At 42.7% G+C, this 18534-nt stretch overlaps 1 protein-coding gene across 1 annotated transcript; it reads right to left on the bottom strand.

Annotated features, from left to right (window-relative positions):
* Positions 1-5067: 5067 nt before the first annotated feature.
* cart3 (cocaine- and amphetamine-regulated transcript 3) lies at positions 5068-6943 on the bottom strand. Its single transcript, XM_026147429.2, has 3 exons — positions 6524-6943; positions 5856-5939; positions 5068-5706 (listed from the first exon to the last, which is right to left on the bottom strand). Exons 1-3 carry the CDS (start codon positions 6710-6712, stop codon positions 5599-5601), a joined length of 381 nt encoding a protein of 126 aa, XP_026003214.1. The 5' UTR covers positions 6713-6943; the 3' UTR covers positions 5068-5598.
* Between the last annotated feature and the right edge of the window lie 11591 nt (positions 6944-18534).

Below are 18534 nucleotides of genomic sequence, written 5' to 3' on the forward strand. Positions count from 1 at the left end.
CACTCCCCCTGCCAGTGGCAGACGCCCTCAGACATCGGTGCGTTGGTGGTTCTTGTGTCCGGGGATGGGCGTCCAGGTACGCACAGGCTCACTCCCGGTGGCTGCTTGTCGGGGCCTGGAGCCTGGGGCTCGCTCGGGCCCCTTCGGGGGTGGGGTGCCCTCAGCCTCTCGGCCTGGGGCTCGGTCTTCCTTGCTCTCTTGTGCTCTGAGGGCCTCTGGATGTCTGGGGCCTGGATCCCCCCCCCCCTACACACACACACACACACACCCTCTAGCAGATCATTACATGAAGGAACCTTTTAAAAACAAGCGCGCTCATGCTCACAGGTGTACACACGGGTGCTCACACACACAAACTACACCCTTTTTGGCTCCTACCTCAAAGCACACTGTGTGCCGTCGATCTTACGTGTTGCACAATAATGTTTAATATTTAGTATTTACTGTTATATTCCCATATATCATTGTGATGTTGTTTATTATGTTGCTCTTTATTTTGCTTGTTTTCTCTTTTTTCTTTCTCAACAGGTGATCCAGGTGATTAATAGATGGATTTTTTTGCCTGTTGGTTTTGTTGGTTTTTGTTTTTTGCCCTTTATCCCCGTCCCTCTTCCCCGCTGTTTTTCTTTCCCTCTTTCTTTCCGCCAGTCAAGTCTGTCCCGTGTGTAGCAAGTGAAAATAAAATAAAATAAACAATAAAAGCAAAGGTGAATCAAATAGACCATTACGGCAAGGCTGGGATGGTCCATTTGGTAAAGTAAATCCGTTGGGCATCTTTCTTTGCCTTTAGACAAAAATTCTGATGGTAAAAGAACCAAACGGGACAGGCGGGGAAAAAAACAACAAAAAAAGACAAAAACAGCTTTTCTGGGGAATAAGTGTGCGGTCAACAACAACGCCGTCTGCCTTTAGCTCCACCATGATTTCCCAAGTGGTAACACGCCCACACACACGCTGAGCTCACAGAGGAGCAAAGGGGACATTAAAAAGTCAACGTTTTATTCCAGACTCGACTGCATTATTGATGGCAGGTGGCAGAGAGGAAGGGTGGATGCGTGGATTAAGCACAGGGCTGAGGAATGTCAACAAAGAAGCTTCAATATTCACTAAGAGTGAGAAGTTAAGAAAACACATCCGTTATTGAGTCCAATGAATGAATATTTCTATTATTTTAACATGTAATGAGACTGCGGCTTGACTTTCATAAGCAACAAATGATGATTATTAAGTATGAAAACAATGAACGGTTCGATGCACTGAGGACATAAAACAACTACAGCAATCGCCTTTGTACATGTGAAACAGACTCATGCCAAAGTACCTTCCTGCAGCAGAATTATTATTAGTGGTGCAGTAATAGAGTTCTGATGTTATTGTTAGTGGGGCTGACATAAACTGCTGGCTATTGAATCGTCAGTGTGTCACACTTGTGTGTAAAATCTTCAAAACAAACAAACAACCAAAGAAAAAAGCTACAGCTGTATGATAACTGAGTAGGTGAATAAAGAGCTGTGAGCGTGTGTAAATGCACTTTGTTTCCTTCTGTAATACATCTGTAAAGTATCTTTGAACTTGACAAAAGTGACATTTTTTGAAATAGGAGGATGAAGTAACTCTGTCCGTTGAGTTCCGATTGAGAGAGTTACCGAACTCCAGTTTTTGGGAGTAGTGATGATGAATTAACATGGAAATCTCATTTTGAAAAGAGGTGGTTAAAAATATTTATATTTTGGGCAATGTCAGAGATATATGATTATATGGCAATGCGTATTTCATATTTCTCAGTTGCTGTGCTGAAGTGTGGGGGAATACATATGCGAGTAACATAAAACCTTTATACTTGTTACAGAAGAAAGTGAATTTATTCTTCTTCCAGGGCGTGTGTGTAGGAAATGAAATACTGCTGAACCATGTGTGAAACCAATAAATAAAATGAAAAATGAAATAAAGTCTTCTTCTTCTCTCCAGAGCATACCTCCACCTCTCCAGGCTCGTCGCTTCTACATGTTCCCTACTCTGTCCTTACACCTGTGGTCTGCCCCCACAGTCTCTCTGCCCGAGGACACTGTGGGGCATTCAATATCACTCCTCTGATTAATAGCTTCAAACTCACAATCCTGTCCTTCACTCTCTCCAGCTCAACAACGCCGCTCACACCCTCGTCCTTCAGGATTACCCTTCTCCTCATATTTAGATCATGGCAGAACAGTTTAAATCCACCCCCAGGGCTCTTGGCCTTACTTCTCTTCCGCTTGGTTTCCTGCACACACAAAAATATATCTAGCTTCTTTTTCTTCTTTATCAGTCATAGTCCCAGATTTAGTGTCCCCACTGTCCCTTTCCTTCTTGTCTTCGGCCAACAGTTTCAATCAGCACCCTGCTGGCCAATAGCACTGGAGGTGGATGCTGTTAACCTGGGCCCCGACTGATCCGGTAATGAAATTCTTTATGATCTGCATGTTGGATTTGGTCTAAAAAATATTTTTGTATTAGTTTATACAATATGTGCATACAGTTCCTAGCACAGAGACTCTCTCTGTCTCTGCATGCTCAAAATGACAGAATGAAAATGAGAAGAACACTTTGAAAACCCGTCAGATAACAATGGGGGAAATAAACTACGCTGGATATCTGAAGTGGACTGGGTAATGTGTTGAACAGATGCCGCATGGTGGAAGCCTGCAGAGAGCTGAATTCAAAGTGAAAATGATGCAGCAGGCTAGTGTTTGCAGAAACTGAGAATGGTGCTCGTTTTAATGGCTCCCATGTGCACGTATGCGTGCCCGATAACAATCTGAGGTTCAACTTGGCAATGTCTGATGTACCAGAGGTGTTCTATTGGGTTTAGGTCAGGTGAGTGTGGGGACCAGTCAGTGGTATCAATCCCTTCATCAGGAACTCCTTCAGGAACCCTGGACCCATTGCACTGGCATAGGGTCTGACAGTGGGTCCAAGGCCTTCATCCTGATATGTAATGGCTGTCATTGTGCCGTTGTCTAGCCTGTAAAGGTCTGTGTGTCTCTCCATGAATATGCCTCCCCAGCCCATCACCAAACTGACCCTTTCACATCTGTCACATGTGCTCAGGGTGAACCTGCTCTCCTCTGTGAAAAGCAGAGTGTGCCAGAGGTGGACCTGCTGATCCTGGTGTTGTATGGAAAATGCCAGTCAGGCTCCACAGAGCGGGGAAGTGTGAACAGGGCCCAGTAAAGGACGCTGGGCCTTCAGCCACCCTCGTGAAATCTGTTTCAGATTGTTTGGTGACTCTCTGAGCTGACCCTGTGATTGACACTCACTTACCTTCTTGTCTCGTCTTTCTTGTCTGGTTTCAAAACAACAGATATCAACAGCAAAAACACCCAGCGTGAGATTTCCCTTCACTCTACACCACTGTGGCTGTGCCGAACATTTATAGAAAGCTTTTCTGGAAATTAAGAACAAATAAATTAAGATTCAGTGACAGTCTATTGTTTTTTGTGTGTCTTCCTCTTTTCCTCCTGTAGCTCCATCTTCTCCATCTTCAGCACCTCCGTCTGCGCATGTCCAAACCATCTCAGCTTTGACCGCTCGCCTCGGGCTGATGTACTCATTTACCTCAGCGTTGAATCTTTTGGGCGGTGCCACTGTCTCCAAACTTTTTTTTTTTTTTTTAGGTTTTTTTGTGTGTTTGTTGTTGTTGAAAATGTCTGGTGTGTAATTTATTTTATGTACGTTGTAGTTTATTAGGAAGAGAAGGTGACTCTGGCAGATGCTTTGGAACGAAACACTGGCTCAGTTTCATTCAGCAGGGATCCCTGCACTCTGTCAAAACAATGACATGCATTGTTTTCAGTGACATGTGTTACTGCTACTGTAGACGTGATTTTTTTTTTTATCATAATTTGTGTCAAGTAAGTTTTGGGTTGCCACCAAGAAAAAGCTGTAATTATTTCACCTCCTCCCTGATGGAAACTCAAAACCTTTTGCTAAGCATTAAAAAAATATATATTATTAGAGTTTTATAAGTTTTTCAAGTTTCTAGTACCAAGTTTCTGGAAGTTGTCATTATTTAAAATTGCACCTGCAAGTTTCCTGGTGATTTGTCGTGTTTTGTATATAATGGCCCGCTCCAAACAGGATCCTGACTGTGTGCAAAAGCTGCGAGCATGCTGGATTCTCAGCTGGTAGATTCTCTCAGGCTCATTCATTGTGCAGCAAGATGAAAACATCGATCCAGGACCACACGACTGATTTCAGCCAAAAGAAGAACAAGACATCCTCAGGAGATGGTTTGACCCCCACTGAGCTCCTGTCTCAACATTGCAGTCAGATTAACTGTAGCAAGTTCTCCCAGGTGCTTCAATCACGCGAAATACCTTGAATACTTGCGTGAGAGAAAGTGCACTGAAACTAGAGAGGATGTCTTAAAAGCAAAGGCTTGTTTATGTTACTTCGCTGATTCATAAAAATCCTTCATGACATCACTTTTGTGAGCATCCTTCCTTCGCTTTTACTCCCTGAAACCTTTGCACGGTGCTGCTCACTCCTTTAATTCAGCCCTAAACATTTCCCTCCATCAGCATAAAATCAAAGCGCCTTTCCAAAACTCTGCGCAAACATCAGTGTGCAAGTGTTTCTGAACGAAGACGGGTTTAAGTTAAGTTAAGAAAAGACCAGATTCGTGAGGTTACCTGTACAAGCCAAGAACGAACTAGTTTTACTTGACGTTTGTGTTGAGCTTATATCTGACGTTATCAGCCTGAGGCTGCCCTCTGTGAAAGTGATTAAGCGGCTCAGTGTTTTGGCGCAGTGACAGTGTGGCCGAGACGTGGCAGTCACTCTGCGCTTTCCCTGCAGTAATATTAGTTTTAAGCCCCTCTGTCACCGGAGCAGCCTGGCCTGCCCCAGGAGGTGTGACGTCACTGGCGAACGTCACAGTTTAAATATTGACTCCCTCAAATCCGTGAGATTATCTGAATACTAAAAATAAAAATAAAAAGTGGAAAACGTTGCATAACTGATTTCAAGGGAGCTGGCCTCTGTTTACGTGCCCGGAGCCATTTTTAAAAGAACACGCACTCAGTCCGCTGCTTTACAAAACAAGATGGTCCACAGTTTATTATAATTATGAGTCATACACAAAACATTCATCTGAAACAAAACAGACCAGGGTCGAGAGACAGACCGGACTAGCCCAGGTGAAGAATCACTACAATGTTCCCATAATATTGCTGCTGAGACTTTACAGCGTGTATGTGCTCCTCGGGTGGGTTAATTGTGCAGGGTGGATTATGCCTTAACTCCTATTACATCACAACACGCATCCTGTGCTTTTCCTACTGACATAAAGTGGTTGGGAGCATTTACAGGAACTTTATGGTACTTTGTGGCTCATCTTCAATCCATCGCCACCATCCTTACACAGACTCTTTATAGTATTTTTCTTTGATAATATATACTTTCAAAATATATACATATCACAGAATACTCTTTTTTGTAAGGGTTGGACAGCCACCTGCTCCTCAACGGCATCATAAAAAATATGATAGTAATTACAGAGAAATAGAGTGCGAGTTTGTTTTCCCTCTGTCTCAATGCTACATTCAGATCCGGAGAGGCTCATAAGCACTTCAGCAGGAAGAAGTTGCAGAAAGCTCCCCGGGGACAGTCGCACATCTTGCCGATTCGAGCGCCTTTCCGCACGGCGCACTGCTCCCCGATGTCACACTGAGAGGCAGAGAGAGGGACACAACCAGAGGTTCGCTTCATTTCCACCCGCCACTGCATGCACCAAGGGCATGCCATTTCATACTACTACTACTACTACTACTACTACTACTACTAATAATAATAATAATAATAATAATAATAATTACCGTTGGGACTTGGCCAAATTTCTTTTCCCATAAAGGCAGCCGTTTAGCCTGCAGCTTTTCCAAAACTTCTTGGAGAGCTCCGAGCTGTCGGAAACAAACACAAACACAAAACCATTAATAAAGATAATGTGGTTTTTGGAGTGGGATACAAATATAAAATCTATTTATGGAACATGCAAATTAATTAAAAGCCACGAATAAAATAAAAATCGAATCTGTTGGTGAGTTTCTTAAAAGTTGGAATTATTAATAAAGTAACTATACAAACAAAGCCATAATTCTGTAAAACGACACAAACCGCTGAGGAAAGGTGTTTCTTCTTGTTCTTGTTGTTTGTGTTGTATTAACTACACTGGGTCCAAGTTTCATTACCGGGAAGAATCCTGCATTCATGCGTAAAATGCGACTTTCTTTTCACTCTCAGCTGTTCACAGAGCTCAGCTTAGCGTCACATTGTTGCTCTTGACTCTTGTTGTCAGCGGGCTTCATAGACTATAAATAAAATGGTCTTAATTTTATTTTTCACAGCATAACTAAAAGTTTTGTTTTTTGTTTAAAAAGGGGAGAAAGAGAGGAAAAAACAGTAACGGTCTTGATAAAAGAAGAAAGCTCTCCGCTGTTAAACTTGCGCCGTGTGTCTGCGTGCGTACTCCGGGTGCAGATCTTACCAGCTGCTTCTCGCTGGTCAGGTTCGGACCTTTGGGGTAGAAGTCGCGCAGGGCTCTGGGGCTCAGCTCCTCCTCGGACTCGGAGTCCAACACTTCGGCTCCAGCGGCGCTGGAGAGCAGCAGCAATGCGCACAGGAGCGCCCCGCTGAGCAGCCTGGAGCTCTGCATGGTCCCAGTGCACGGCAGCATGTCGCCCCTTTTGCCGGTCTCAAATAGTCGCTCCACCGCTCCAAACACCTTTTTATCTGACTAGTTGCATCTGCTCGCTCCACCTTATCCTTTGATTTTTTTTTCTATTTGTCATGCGTAACAGCTGCCTTGGGTGAGTCATGCCGCAAAAGTTGCTGGGCAAAATATGCCTCCAAAAGTCAACAACAACAGCAGCCTGCGTGGGGTCGTTACTTAGAGCGCAAAGGATTACTCCTTACTCGATAGAAGAATGGAAAACTAATTGGTCTTTTCTAAGAAGCTCAAGATCAAGTTCAAGCGGCATTAGGTCAATCACCTGATTAAATTTCAGCCATGAGAATATAACTGCAGTCGGCAAACACTGTTGGATTTACAGCCTCAGGATGTTCAACTTCACAGAAGAGCAAAAGATGTGCTTGAGTCACCCAGCAGTCAGAGAACAGGGCTGTATTTAGTATTCCACCTATAGAAGAAGTATGGCACAATGCGTTACTTTTCTCTTATTATTTTCCCAGAGTGCCATTTCCAGGCTCTCCAGCATTAGAACTTAGTGACTCAGTCTTTTATGCAGTGAATTACCACGAAAACAAGCAGTGCTGGTTGAAAACGGCTTGTAAAGTAACAAACCGACTTCTAATCAGCCTGTACGTTGATTAGAAGTCCATTTTTTGCATTTTGAAGTATGTGAGATATTTTTATTACCAACTGCTCAAAGGGAAATAGTGATTTATTTCGTTATTTCTGCAGCATTTATGACACTTGTGGGGAAAAAACAGGTACAAGTTTCCGAGTATATTTCAGGTTTATGGAAAATAATCAGATGATTTTATTTTTTAATATCTGCATACTTGAACTCCAAACGCATCAGAACTCACACTGAGGAACATAAACAACATTAAAATAATCCATATTTTGCAGAATAATCAGCTCCACCGCGCACTCTTCCACCTAACATGATCTGTACCCTGCAGCCACAGAATCATATCATTTTATCTCTTATGCAACCACTGAGTCTGCGGTAACAATGCAAATGATGAATGTTTACACAAAATATGGGCGGACAAGCGACAGCAGTTGTCTCTCCCATTGTATTCTTAATCCTGCGGCTGAGTTTTCCCTGTGCGCTGCATTGATCGAGGGTATCAGAGCTGCCTGCGTCGGGTCCACCGGCGGAGATGGAGGAGCAGGAAGCTGCTTTGATTGTGCTCGAGACTGCATGACTCATGTCTCCCTCTGTGCCAGCTTTAATGACTGAGACGCCAATTTGACATTCCATTCAAAACCACCAGGCTATTCCATTCACAACCTCGGCTTCTCTAGTTTTTGTATCGTATCTCTGAAACTCTTTTTGCCACAGGCTTGCACTGCCTTTGGGGTCACTTCCTCCTTCTGATTGGTTTCTTCTGGTGCTTTCAGACATAAAATGTAACCTTGAAGACCATAAAGTGAGTTACCTCAATCAGCCAGTTTGTGAATTGTGCATAAATAAACAGATTTCGGGAAGCAGTGCAAGGAAAACAATATAACAGATGTTTTCACTATTTCAGAAAAAGCATATTAGGGGATTTTTGAGGGGAAGCCATGAGTTTAAAAATAGGCTTAAATATTTCTTTTCATATCAGTGATTTTATTTTTGTGACCCAGGGCAGGACAACGAGCTGTAAACACAGCAGACATATAATCACTGCCTAATTTACATATCCAGTGACCACAGAGCAACAGCAGCACTCATTCGGTTTTCTTTCTCTGGTTACCTCAGAATTAACCCTCCACACTTTGTGGTTTGTTTTTTCTGTCTCTAACAAATACCCCACTCTTCTTTACGTCTGCGGTCACATATGGTCCACTTTGATCTTACTTGGGTCGGACCCGTGAAACGCCTCTTTTTGTCAGTGTAAAGAACTTTACATTTAATCCCTGAGATATTTTAATATGAGAAAAAGAAGCGCAAGTTCAACAACACAAGTCAGTTTTCCTACATAATAAAGACCTAACCCTGCTCCTGTAGTAAGTAAAAGAAGTCTGTCAGCACAACTCTTTGGGCTAAACTGAAATAAATCCTTAAAATGATGTTCTGGTAGCTCACTGCCCAGACTGTCCTGTAATTATAAAACAGAAAGCATTTGATAATTGACAGATTATGTCTGTTTAATTACACATCATACATTTCTGTACTAAACAGTGAAAAAACAGCAACTTTTTGTTATCGTTGTTTATCTGGAACTTATTTACTCTGCTGTAGTATGAATGGTCACGTGTGAGGTCATCAGTTCCATTTCTATAGCACCAAGACACTTTATATTGTAATGCAAACACCCTACAATAATGCAGACTTATGAAAATATAGGTAAATATTCAAAACTGATGCTCTCCTTCACATTTTCTAAAGCCACCCTGTGGGCCACAGTGGGGTATTGGCCTGGTGCAGTTGGACATCTCAACAGGTGAGCAGGTGGTGAAAAAGAATTAACTTACGGTTAACAAAATGTGTTGTACACACCTATATTATTTTTCTGTCACCTAACACCCAGTGTCAGCAGGAGAAAAACAGGAAAGGAACAGAGGTGAGAGAGCAATCCACTGACCAGTGAGTAAATGCACACAAGCTAAACACCAGAGAGAGAAACGGGGTAATAACGTACCAGCGAGCTCAGACACTAACGAAGCAGGAAGAGAACAGAGGTTAGAAGGACAAACACAGAAAACCACATGAGCAAAAAGATGCTTAAAGATGGCCAAAGAATAACTCACCAAGTCAGGAAGGAGAAGCAATCACCAGGAGAAGGAAGGAAGGAAGGACGGACGGAAGGAAGGAAGGACAGAAGGAAGGAAGGACGGATTGAAGCAAGGAAGGACGGAAGGAAGGAAGGAAGGACGCACGGAAGGACGGAAGGAAGGAAGGAAGGAAGGAAGGAAGGAAGGAAGGACGGAAGGAAGGAAGGAAGGAAGGAAGGACGGATGGAAGGAAGGAAGGAAGGAAGGAAGAGACAGAAACAAAGGAGTACAATAAAAGGCACATAATAGACAATTTGAAGTTAAAATCAGCTGTTATTGTCACCCTGACAGATAATTATCTGCTCTGATAGCAAACATGCTTGGAATGGCAGGTATAGCCAAAAAGACTGGTCTTGTTTATGTGTGTGTGCCCCAACTGATTTGAAATGAAACAACAAAAATATAGGGTGTGTGCAGTGTTGGTCAAGTTACTTGAAAAAAGTAATCAGTAGCTAATTACTGATTACTTCCCCCAAAAAGTAATCCTGTTACTTTACTGATTACTTATTTTCAAAAGTAATTAATTAATTACTTAGTTACTTAGTTACTTTTTAAAAACCCGATTTACAACCTGAAGAGGTGATAAAGCGATAGATCTTTCAGCCCAATTCTACTTTTTCTACATAATCCATCATACAAAATGTAATCAAATGGAAAAGTCTACTTTTTTAACTTGTTTTATCAGTTTTAATCTTTTAACTTTATGCATCAAGCAAAAATTTAATTATATGCAACATTCTCTGACTTGAATAAATTAGTTTAACATTTAAACCTATTTTCTACACATTCCAGCACATAAAATAAAATATTTTTTGTGTTTACACACTCGCTGTAAAAAGAAGTTTTCTTCCCACGCACAACGGACACTAATGTTTTTGTCACTTTTTATGGAATCAAACTCAAAGTAAGGTCAGTGCTTCCACACTTTAAACGCTGCACGCTCATACTCTCTCCCGCACTCGATATATGATCCATTGTTGATCTGCACACAGCTGTTGTCACTAACAGCGCAATCGCTTATGTCACTGTTGTGAGACATTCTCGCAAAAAATCACGGTTTTAGTAACACAGTAACGCAGCGTTCCTACGGGAAAATAACGGTAATCTAACGGTGTAAACAACCTGCTGAATCTCTCGTCTCCTCCTCTGACCGGCGGTACAGGTCCACTGATGAATACAGCTGCATTCAGAGAGTTTACAGTATTTAATAATCCAGTAAAGTCCCGTTTCAGAACCTCCGACTGTTGTTTGGACACATCGTTTGACCCTGTATGCAGAACAATGTTTGTCACAGTTGGATATTCATCTGCAATTTGAAGAATTCTCTCCTTCAGGTTGTTGACCATATCGTTAGGAAAGCAGAGGACTTTAGTGTTCTTACCGCACATCCTTTGTACATCCTTTACGGCAGAGTCACCCACAATCAGAGTTTCAGGCCTAGCCTTTAGCTTTCCCTGTGGCCTTTCACTTTTCAACAGATTTTCAGACCTTATTTCGCTGCTTTTAGATGGATGGTTGTCCGATATAGATCCAGGGTCCTTTGATAGTGGAGCAAATCTGTTCTGCAGTTTCACATTCAGTTGTTTTGGAGGTTTGTTGTTAACCTTCCTATTCACGGTTGTCCAGTCCTGTTTCCTCTCGTATACAGGGGTAGAAGAGCTTCTCTGTCTCGTAGGAAGTGAAGGCCAGTCGGTTTCAGAGATTTCAGCTCGCTGTGCCCTGCCTGTGATACGTCCTCCCCCTTCCAGGAGACATGATTTATGTCTTGGTTTTGCACCAAGACAGTCTAAGGGGGGATTATCACTTGAGGATTTATAATAATGCACAGAGTCTACTTTCTTGGTCATGTTATCTGTGCTCCTTAGCTGTGTACTAGCTTGCTCATCGCCATTGTTTTGAATCAAAGGCAAGGTTGTTTCATTTCCACACAGTCCATTTACCTCCACGTTTACTTCTAAGTAGAGATGGCACGATACCACTTTTTTATGTCCGATACCGATACCGATATCATAAATTTGGATATCTGCCGATACCGATATGAATCCGATATAGTGTTTTTTAATCAACAAAACTGTTTTTTAAAATATCTTGCTGCATTTTGCAAGTCTGCAAGTTCATACTCAAGTTTAAAACAACAACTACACTAAAGCTATTCTGTTATACCTGTATACAAAAAAAATATTTCATAGTTCAGCAATACTGATCAATCTAATAAACTTAAACCTGCACCATCCTCCCTATTCTGGTATTTTAAAGAGTACTTAGCGTAAATATTAAGCAACCTAACTAATAGGGTTCCAACTCCCAGCAACAACAAAAATAAATAAATAAAAAATAGGGAACCACCCCTCACGCTCCACCTCATGATGCTTAATCAACGTAATCAACCTTAATTTGATGCAGTGTGAAAAAAAATGCACAGAAATCAATTATTTTTCAAGAAATATTAAATAGATTCAACATCTTTCTTCAGCAAAATTGCAGACTGCACAGATGGTACCTTCCCAAAGGAAAATGTACTATAGCTTACTAGGGTATATATATATTAGACTTAATAGTCACTATATACAGTAATTGACTTCTATTCATTTTACATCAAATTAAAACTTTGGGTGTCAGATAATTATTTATTAAAAGCTAGACATTTTAAATGAGAATAAGAAAGAAAAGTATGTCTTTGTGCCCCCTTTTCCCAGTTAATGCCCTATCGGCCCCCCTGGCTAAACTTTGCTAGATCCGCCCCTGCACAGTTACCAGCCGTCAGCTACGTAGAAAAAGATCCTGGTGTAGAAAGTAATATTAAATAAATTCTAACAACAGCTTATCAAGCTTAAACGTGCTGCTGTTGTTCAGCCGCTGGTTTCCTCTTTCTGGCACAAAGTGGACCAAAAACAAATGAGAGAGACTCACGACAGAAAAGCCGATCAGCTGATCATTAAGCAGTTTCACGATTGAAGTAGCAGCCGGAGAGCGAGAGGCAGTCGCTCGTTAAGCTTAACATGGGAATGCTTTACAAACATTCAGAGATGGACTTACACACTTGCTTTACTTCTCTCGGGGATAACTTTGTCGGAGATGAAATGCCGGGTTGCTAGCGAAGCTCCACATGCTATCCAGACCACCGACAGGTCCCGCATGCCACAGCTGCTCTATCACGTGATGCATACTGCTCCGACGTTCTGAGGTGAGTTACGGCGTGTTGCAAGTTTTGTGAGGTGCTTTTGTGATATTTAATGGATCGGATTACATTTTTTATTTTTCTCCGATATCCGATCCAGTAATTTAGGTCAGTATCGGACCGATACCGATACGTAATATCGGATCGGTCCATCTCTACTTCTAAGCGATGAATTTTTGTCTCCAGTACTGCAATCTTCTGCAGGAGGCTGTGGTAGTCATCTGTGGAGAGGGAAGGCATCTTGTTGCTAGTTAGCCTAGCGGTTAGCACCTTTCCAGGCTATTGAGGCTGCTCGGTGCCCAGACGCTGTAATCAGGCTTCAGCTGTGTCTAGGCCACAGACACACGGAGCGCTGAGGATAAGGTAACCATAAAATGTTGCTGTTTCTGTTAAGAACACTCTAGTCCTAATGATCTACAAGTGTCCAGAAGTTATCGCAGGTAAGCTCACACGGAAAAAAGGGAAAAAATCAGCATAAAAATCAATAAAAATCAATATAAGAAGCAAAGCATTCAAGAGCAAAGAGATGAAGCGTCCACACTCACAAAGGGGAGGAGCAAGCCCTATTATATGCCTATTAGGGCTGGGTATCGTCACTGATTTCTAGAATCGATTCGATTCCGATTCACAAGGTCCTGAATTGATTCGATCCACGATTCGATTAGATTCGAATCAGGGAAATTTTGCCTCAGTCAGAAATATTATAATTCTGATCACTTATCAGTACATATCTATATATTTTTATCTATAAAAAGAAAGTTGACACTTGTGAGACTTTATCAAAGGTGTGAGCATCACAGCAGATTCCTTTGTGTTGAAGTAACTGAGAATAAAACACAGAAAAACATGAAGGCGGTTTTCCTGGTCTGGGTTTTTATAGCAGATGACCTTAAAAATATTGTGCAATAGATCAAAAATGAAGTGAAGCAGAGCAAAGTTACACAGGTGTTATTAGAGACACAGCTAAGCATTTTGCAATTTTGCATAATTTTAAAAAGTTTAAATTTGTTCAGTATTGAACAGCAGAAATGAGGCTTTCTTGTCAGAAGTAAGTAAAAAAAAAAACAGCTGACACCGTAGACTGGTGGGTAATAAGTAAGCGAATAATACAAAAAGCAAAGGTTTTTAGATGGGAAACTATTCCTGAGAGAGAGAGAGCTCTACATGAAGTGTGATTTTATCGTGGTGGAAGCAAAACAGCAAAAGTCAGAGGGAATTCATGACGATGTTTATGTGAAGCGAAATGTGAAGCGTAATTTGGATCGTATTTGGCTGCTGGTTCAGTCAATATTGTCAATATTGACTTTAAAATCAGTGATGTTGGCTTTCAGCCCCGACGGCGTGTCCGTGCCGTTGGGTGAGAAAGGCGACATCTCACTGATACAGATGCGTCGGCGGGTCCGAGCTTTGTGTTTACGTCTTTGTGCAGAATCCATGTACCTGCTCTCATTTACTGTTGTAGCTGTTTGGTGGTTGTAGAAATTTTGTGAGGTTTAACCTGAGATTCTGGCGTTTCGGGCAAAATAAATTTATATTTAAAATCGACTCAGGATTTTAATGAATGATATCATGTTATCCAAGCCAGAATCGATTTTAATCGATAAACAGATAATCAAAACCCACCCCAATGCATATAATCCATGATTATACAGTTGCCTATTTTCAAGGGCTCAGATGTAATTGAAGAAAAGTTATTCCAAGGAAACGCTGTAGGCTATTGCTTTGTACATGTTCCATTAAGTAGGCAGGAAAACTGTACAGACATGATTCCTGCTGTAGTAGACCATAAACTTTTTTTCAGTGGAGGTTTTCAGTGATTTTTTTTCTTTTAGTCTGAGAATAGCCTTATTCTATGTCTACTAAACCTTCGAAATAAAACACAGATGAGCTCAGTGACCAAGGTGTATGATCACAGGATCCTTTCTATCATTTAAAAAGACAAGTGAACAACTCTCTCCATCAAGGCCAACAGGAATTCACAAAAGAAAATATAGTATTTGGATTAAACTAAGATCAACATGTGCTCAGATTAGACGAATATCATATTCTTACTTTAAAACTTGATGAAATCAGTGTGATACGCTACAGAGTGTAAGGATGTGTCTTGATGCTTGCGCAATCATCCAGGTGAAGAAATCCCAAAAAGTTGATTGTGTCCATCTGGATGTAACGTTTCCAGTGGGAGAAAATGCAACGTCCAGATGAACATGATCAACATTTTGGGATCAGTAAGGATGTGGTGTCAGATTCAACCTCACAATATGGACAATGAACTGAAGACGAGAAGTTTTCGAAGGCTAAAAAAGCAGATTATTCTGCCAAGACCGAGTCAATCAATTGATCGTCTTAGAATGAACTAAAAAAGCGGGACTGTCACAACGGGGCGAGTTACACACAGTAGGTCGGCGTGCCCGTGTGGCGTGCTGGCTAGACCCAAACGCGGCTAGGCTAGTGGTGGGTTGGAACAGACACGCAGTTATTCTAGTAACGATCAGTGCACAAAGCGTGGCTTCGGAACTGTCGTTACAGACAGACAGCGAGCAGAGCCGGGATGAAAAAGAGGATCGATGGGAAAAACACTCACGGTTGCTGAATCAGGCGGAGACTGACGTCGGGAGAGTTTCGGAGCTCCTGACATGAAGAGAATGATGTCTGAGCGGCGAACAGGTGGGTGGTGTCTCTCTTTTAAACCCGACCCCGTGATCAGCTGATCACCGGCTGACAGGACCTGGGCCATCCAGATAAATAAATCAATAAAATTCTATCAAGTTAAGGATGTGTTTTCACAAGTAGAAGTTGAGGTTAACATTTTAACCAAACAAACCTGTTAGAGGTATGTTGGAACAAAGACGTCCACACATGAAGGACCTGAAACCCACCCACACCCTCGTCACACCATAAGGAGGTACAGATGCAAAAACACAACAAATCAAAACAAAAAAGACAAGTCATAATAAAACTGACCACACACAGATGCATATGTATGAAATCAACAGTGGGAGTAAGATGTAAAAGTAGCCGTAACTTTCATGAGTCAGGCACCGCAGTCAAGTTTCCAAAGTTTTTGCTATAAATATGAGACAGTTTGATAAAAATCACATCCTAAATACGTAAAACTGTGAGGGGAAATATTTCTAATTAAATAAAAAAGCCTTAAAGTCCAAAACAGATAAAAATTCCACCTACATGGTTGACAACAAGTAGGTAAAAGTAATCCATTTGTCAACCCCTGGTTTGTTCACTTTGCTATCCATTGATCCCTGTGCAGACGCTCCCAGCAGCAGGTACAGCCCACCTGCTGCTTCGCTCATGTTTCTGCTCAGGAAACTGCAAGAACAGATGTGCTGAATATCTGAGAGGCGTTGGCCAAACACGATGTTATGTAGATCCATCAAACTGACTTTGAGGTTTTTGCTCTACACTTACTCATACTTTTTCAAGCACCTGAAGTTGCTGGAGGTCTCTTTGGGTCTGTATACCTAACAGCTGTTTCTCAGCATTGTAACATTATCAGTGTTAGTTATCTCCACTCTGCATATGCAACTTTTTGCCACTGCTGGGAGCTGCTGCTGTTCCTGAGGTCAGGACTCTACTTTGGCTCCAATCAGGGTGAGTGTCATCGACTTTCAGACGTTTGTGTTTGCCTGAGAATAAAATCTAAATATTCTAGTCATCAGTTTACCTTTTCTTCCGCAAACAACTCAATTTTCTCGACCCCATTTTTATTGAGATATTTTTAGATGAGTGTCTCAGTAACTAATGAATGGATCTGTCACGCATGGCCCGTGTAAATGGACTGATTCTTATATAGCGCTTTTCTACTCTCCCGGAGTACTCAAAGTGCTCTATACAACATGCCACATTCACCCAGTCACACCCATTCTCACAAGCACTTTCTCTATACTTAGTGCTTTCTGACTACATGGATGCATCGGAGAGCAAACTGGGGTCTGTATCTTGCCCAAGGATACTTGACATGCAGACTGGAGGAGCCAGGGATCGAACCACCAACCTTCAGATCAGTAGGTGACCTTCTCTGCCTCCACTGTAGGTGTGTTTGTGGAGCAGACCCAAAAGCAGACGAGGGAACTGAATCTTTAACAAAAAGCTGTTTATTTTGGGCTGGTGTCAAAAACAGAAAACAAGGCAAAACATACTGGGACAAACTAAACTAGAAACTCAACTGGGAGCAGCTAAATGACTTTCAGAACTAGAACATGAAACCAAACAGGTACGTGCAAAACATGAATATATATATATATATACACACACACACACACACCCAGCACGCCCCTGCGGGCGGTTTATCCTTCAAGCTCGGGTCCTCTACCAGAGGCCTGGGAGCTTGAGGGTCCTGCGCAGTATCTTAGCTGGACAGAGATCTCCGATGTTATTCCCGGGATCTGCTGGAGCCACTCGCCTAGCTTGGGAGTCACCGCACCTAGTGCTCCGATTACCACTGGGACCACCGTCACCTTCACCCTCCACATCCTCTCGAGCTCTTCTCTGAGCCCTTGGTATTTCTCGAGCTTCTCGTGTTCCTTCTTCCTGATATTGCTGTCATTCGGAACCGCTACATCGATCACTACGGCCGTCTTCTTCTGTTTGTCTACCACCACTATGTCCGGTTGGTTAGCCACCACCATTTTGTCCGTCTGTATCTGGAAGTCCCACAGGATCTTAGCTCGGTCATTCTCCACCACCCTTGGGGGCATCTCCCATTTTGACCTCGGGACTTCCAGGTTATACTCGGCACAGATGTTCCTGTACACTATGCCGGCCACTTGGTTATGGCGTTCCATGTATGCCTTGCCTGCTAGCATCTTGCACCCTGCTGTTATGTGCTGGATTGTCTCTGGGGCATCTTTACACAGCCTGCACCTGGGGTCTTGCCTGGTGTGATAGACCCCAGCCTCTATGGATCTTGTACTCAGAGCTTGTTCTTGTGCTGCCATGATTAGTGCCTCTGTGCTGTCTTTCAGTCCAGCTTTGTCCAGCCACTGGTAGGATTTCTGGATATCAGCCACCTCCTCTATCTGCCGGTGGTACATACCGTGCAGGGGCCTGTCCTTCCATGATGGTTCCTCGTCTCCCTCCTCTTTCTTGGGTTTCTGCTGCCTGAGGTATTCACTGAGCACTCGGTCAGGTGGGGCCATCTTCCCAATGTATTCTTGGATGTTCATTGTCTCATCCTGGACTGTGGTGCTGACACTCACCAGTCCCCGGCCCCCTTCCTTCCGCTTAGCGTACAGCCTCAGGGTGCTGGACTTGGGGTGAAACCCTCCATGCATGGTAAGGAGCTTTCTTGTCTTTATGTCAGTGGCTTCTATCTCCTCCTTTGGCCAGCCTATTACCCCAGCAGGGTACCTGATCACGGGCAGGGCGTACGTGTTGATGGCCCGGATCTTGTTCTTACCATTCAGCTGACTCCTCAGGACTTGCCTGACCCTCTGCAGGTACTTGGTGGTTGCAGCTTGTCTAGCGGCCTCTTCATGGTTCCCATTTGCCTGCGGGATCCCCAAGTACTTGTAACTGTCCTCTATGTCTGCAATGTTGCCTTCTGGTAGTTCAATCCCCTCAGTTCTGACTACCTTCCCTCTCTTTGTTACCATCCGACTACACTTCTCCAGTCCGAACGACATTCCAATGTCATTGCTGTATAGCCTGGTAGTGTGGATCAGTGAATCGATGTCTCGTTCACTCTTGGCATACAGCTTGATGTCATCCATGTACAGGAGGTGGCTGACAACTGCTCCGTTCCGTAGTCGGTATCCGTAGCCAGTCTTGTTAATGATCTCACTGAGGGGGTTCAGGCCTATGCAGAACAGCAGTGGGGACAGAGCATCTCCTTGGTAGATCCCGCACTTAA

This window comes from Astatotilapia calliptera, chromosome 1, assembly GCF_964374335.1.
Source record: "Astatotilapia calliptera chromosome 1, fAstCal68.1, whole genome shotgun sequence".
In the NCBI taxonomy this organism is placed as follows: Eukaryota; Metazoa; Chordata; class Actinopteri; order Cichliformes; family Cichlidae; genus Astatotilapia; species Astatotilapia calliptera.

Coding starts and splice junctions, on each gene's coding strand:
- cart3 (XM_026147429.2), bottom strand. CDS start 6,712: ATGCTGCCGTGCACTGGGACCATGCAGAGCTCCAGGCTGCTCAGCGGG. Junction 5,940..6,523: donor TGACCAGCGAGAAGCAGCTG/GTAAGATCTGCA, acceptor TGTTTCCGACAG/CTCGGAGCTCTCCAAGAAGT. Junction 5,707..5,855: donor AATTTGGCCAAGTCCCAACG/GTAATTATTATT, acceptor TCTGCCTCTCAG/TGTGACATCGGGGAGCAGTG.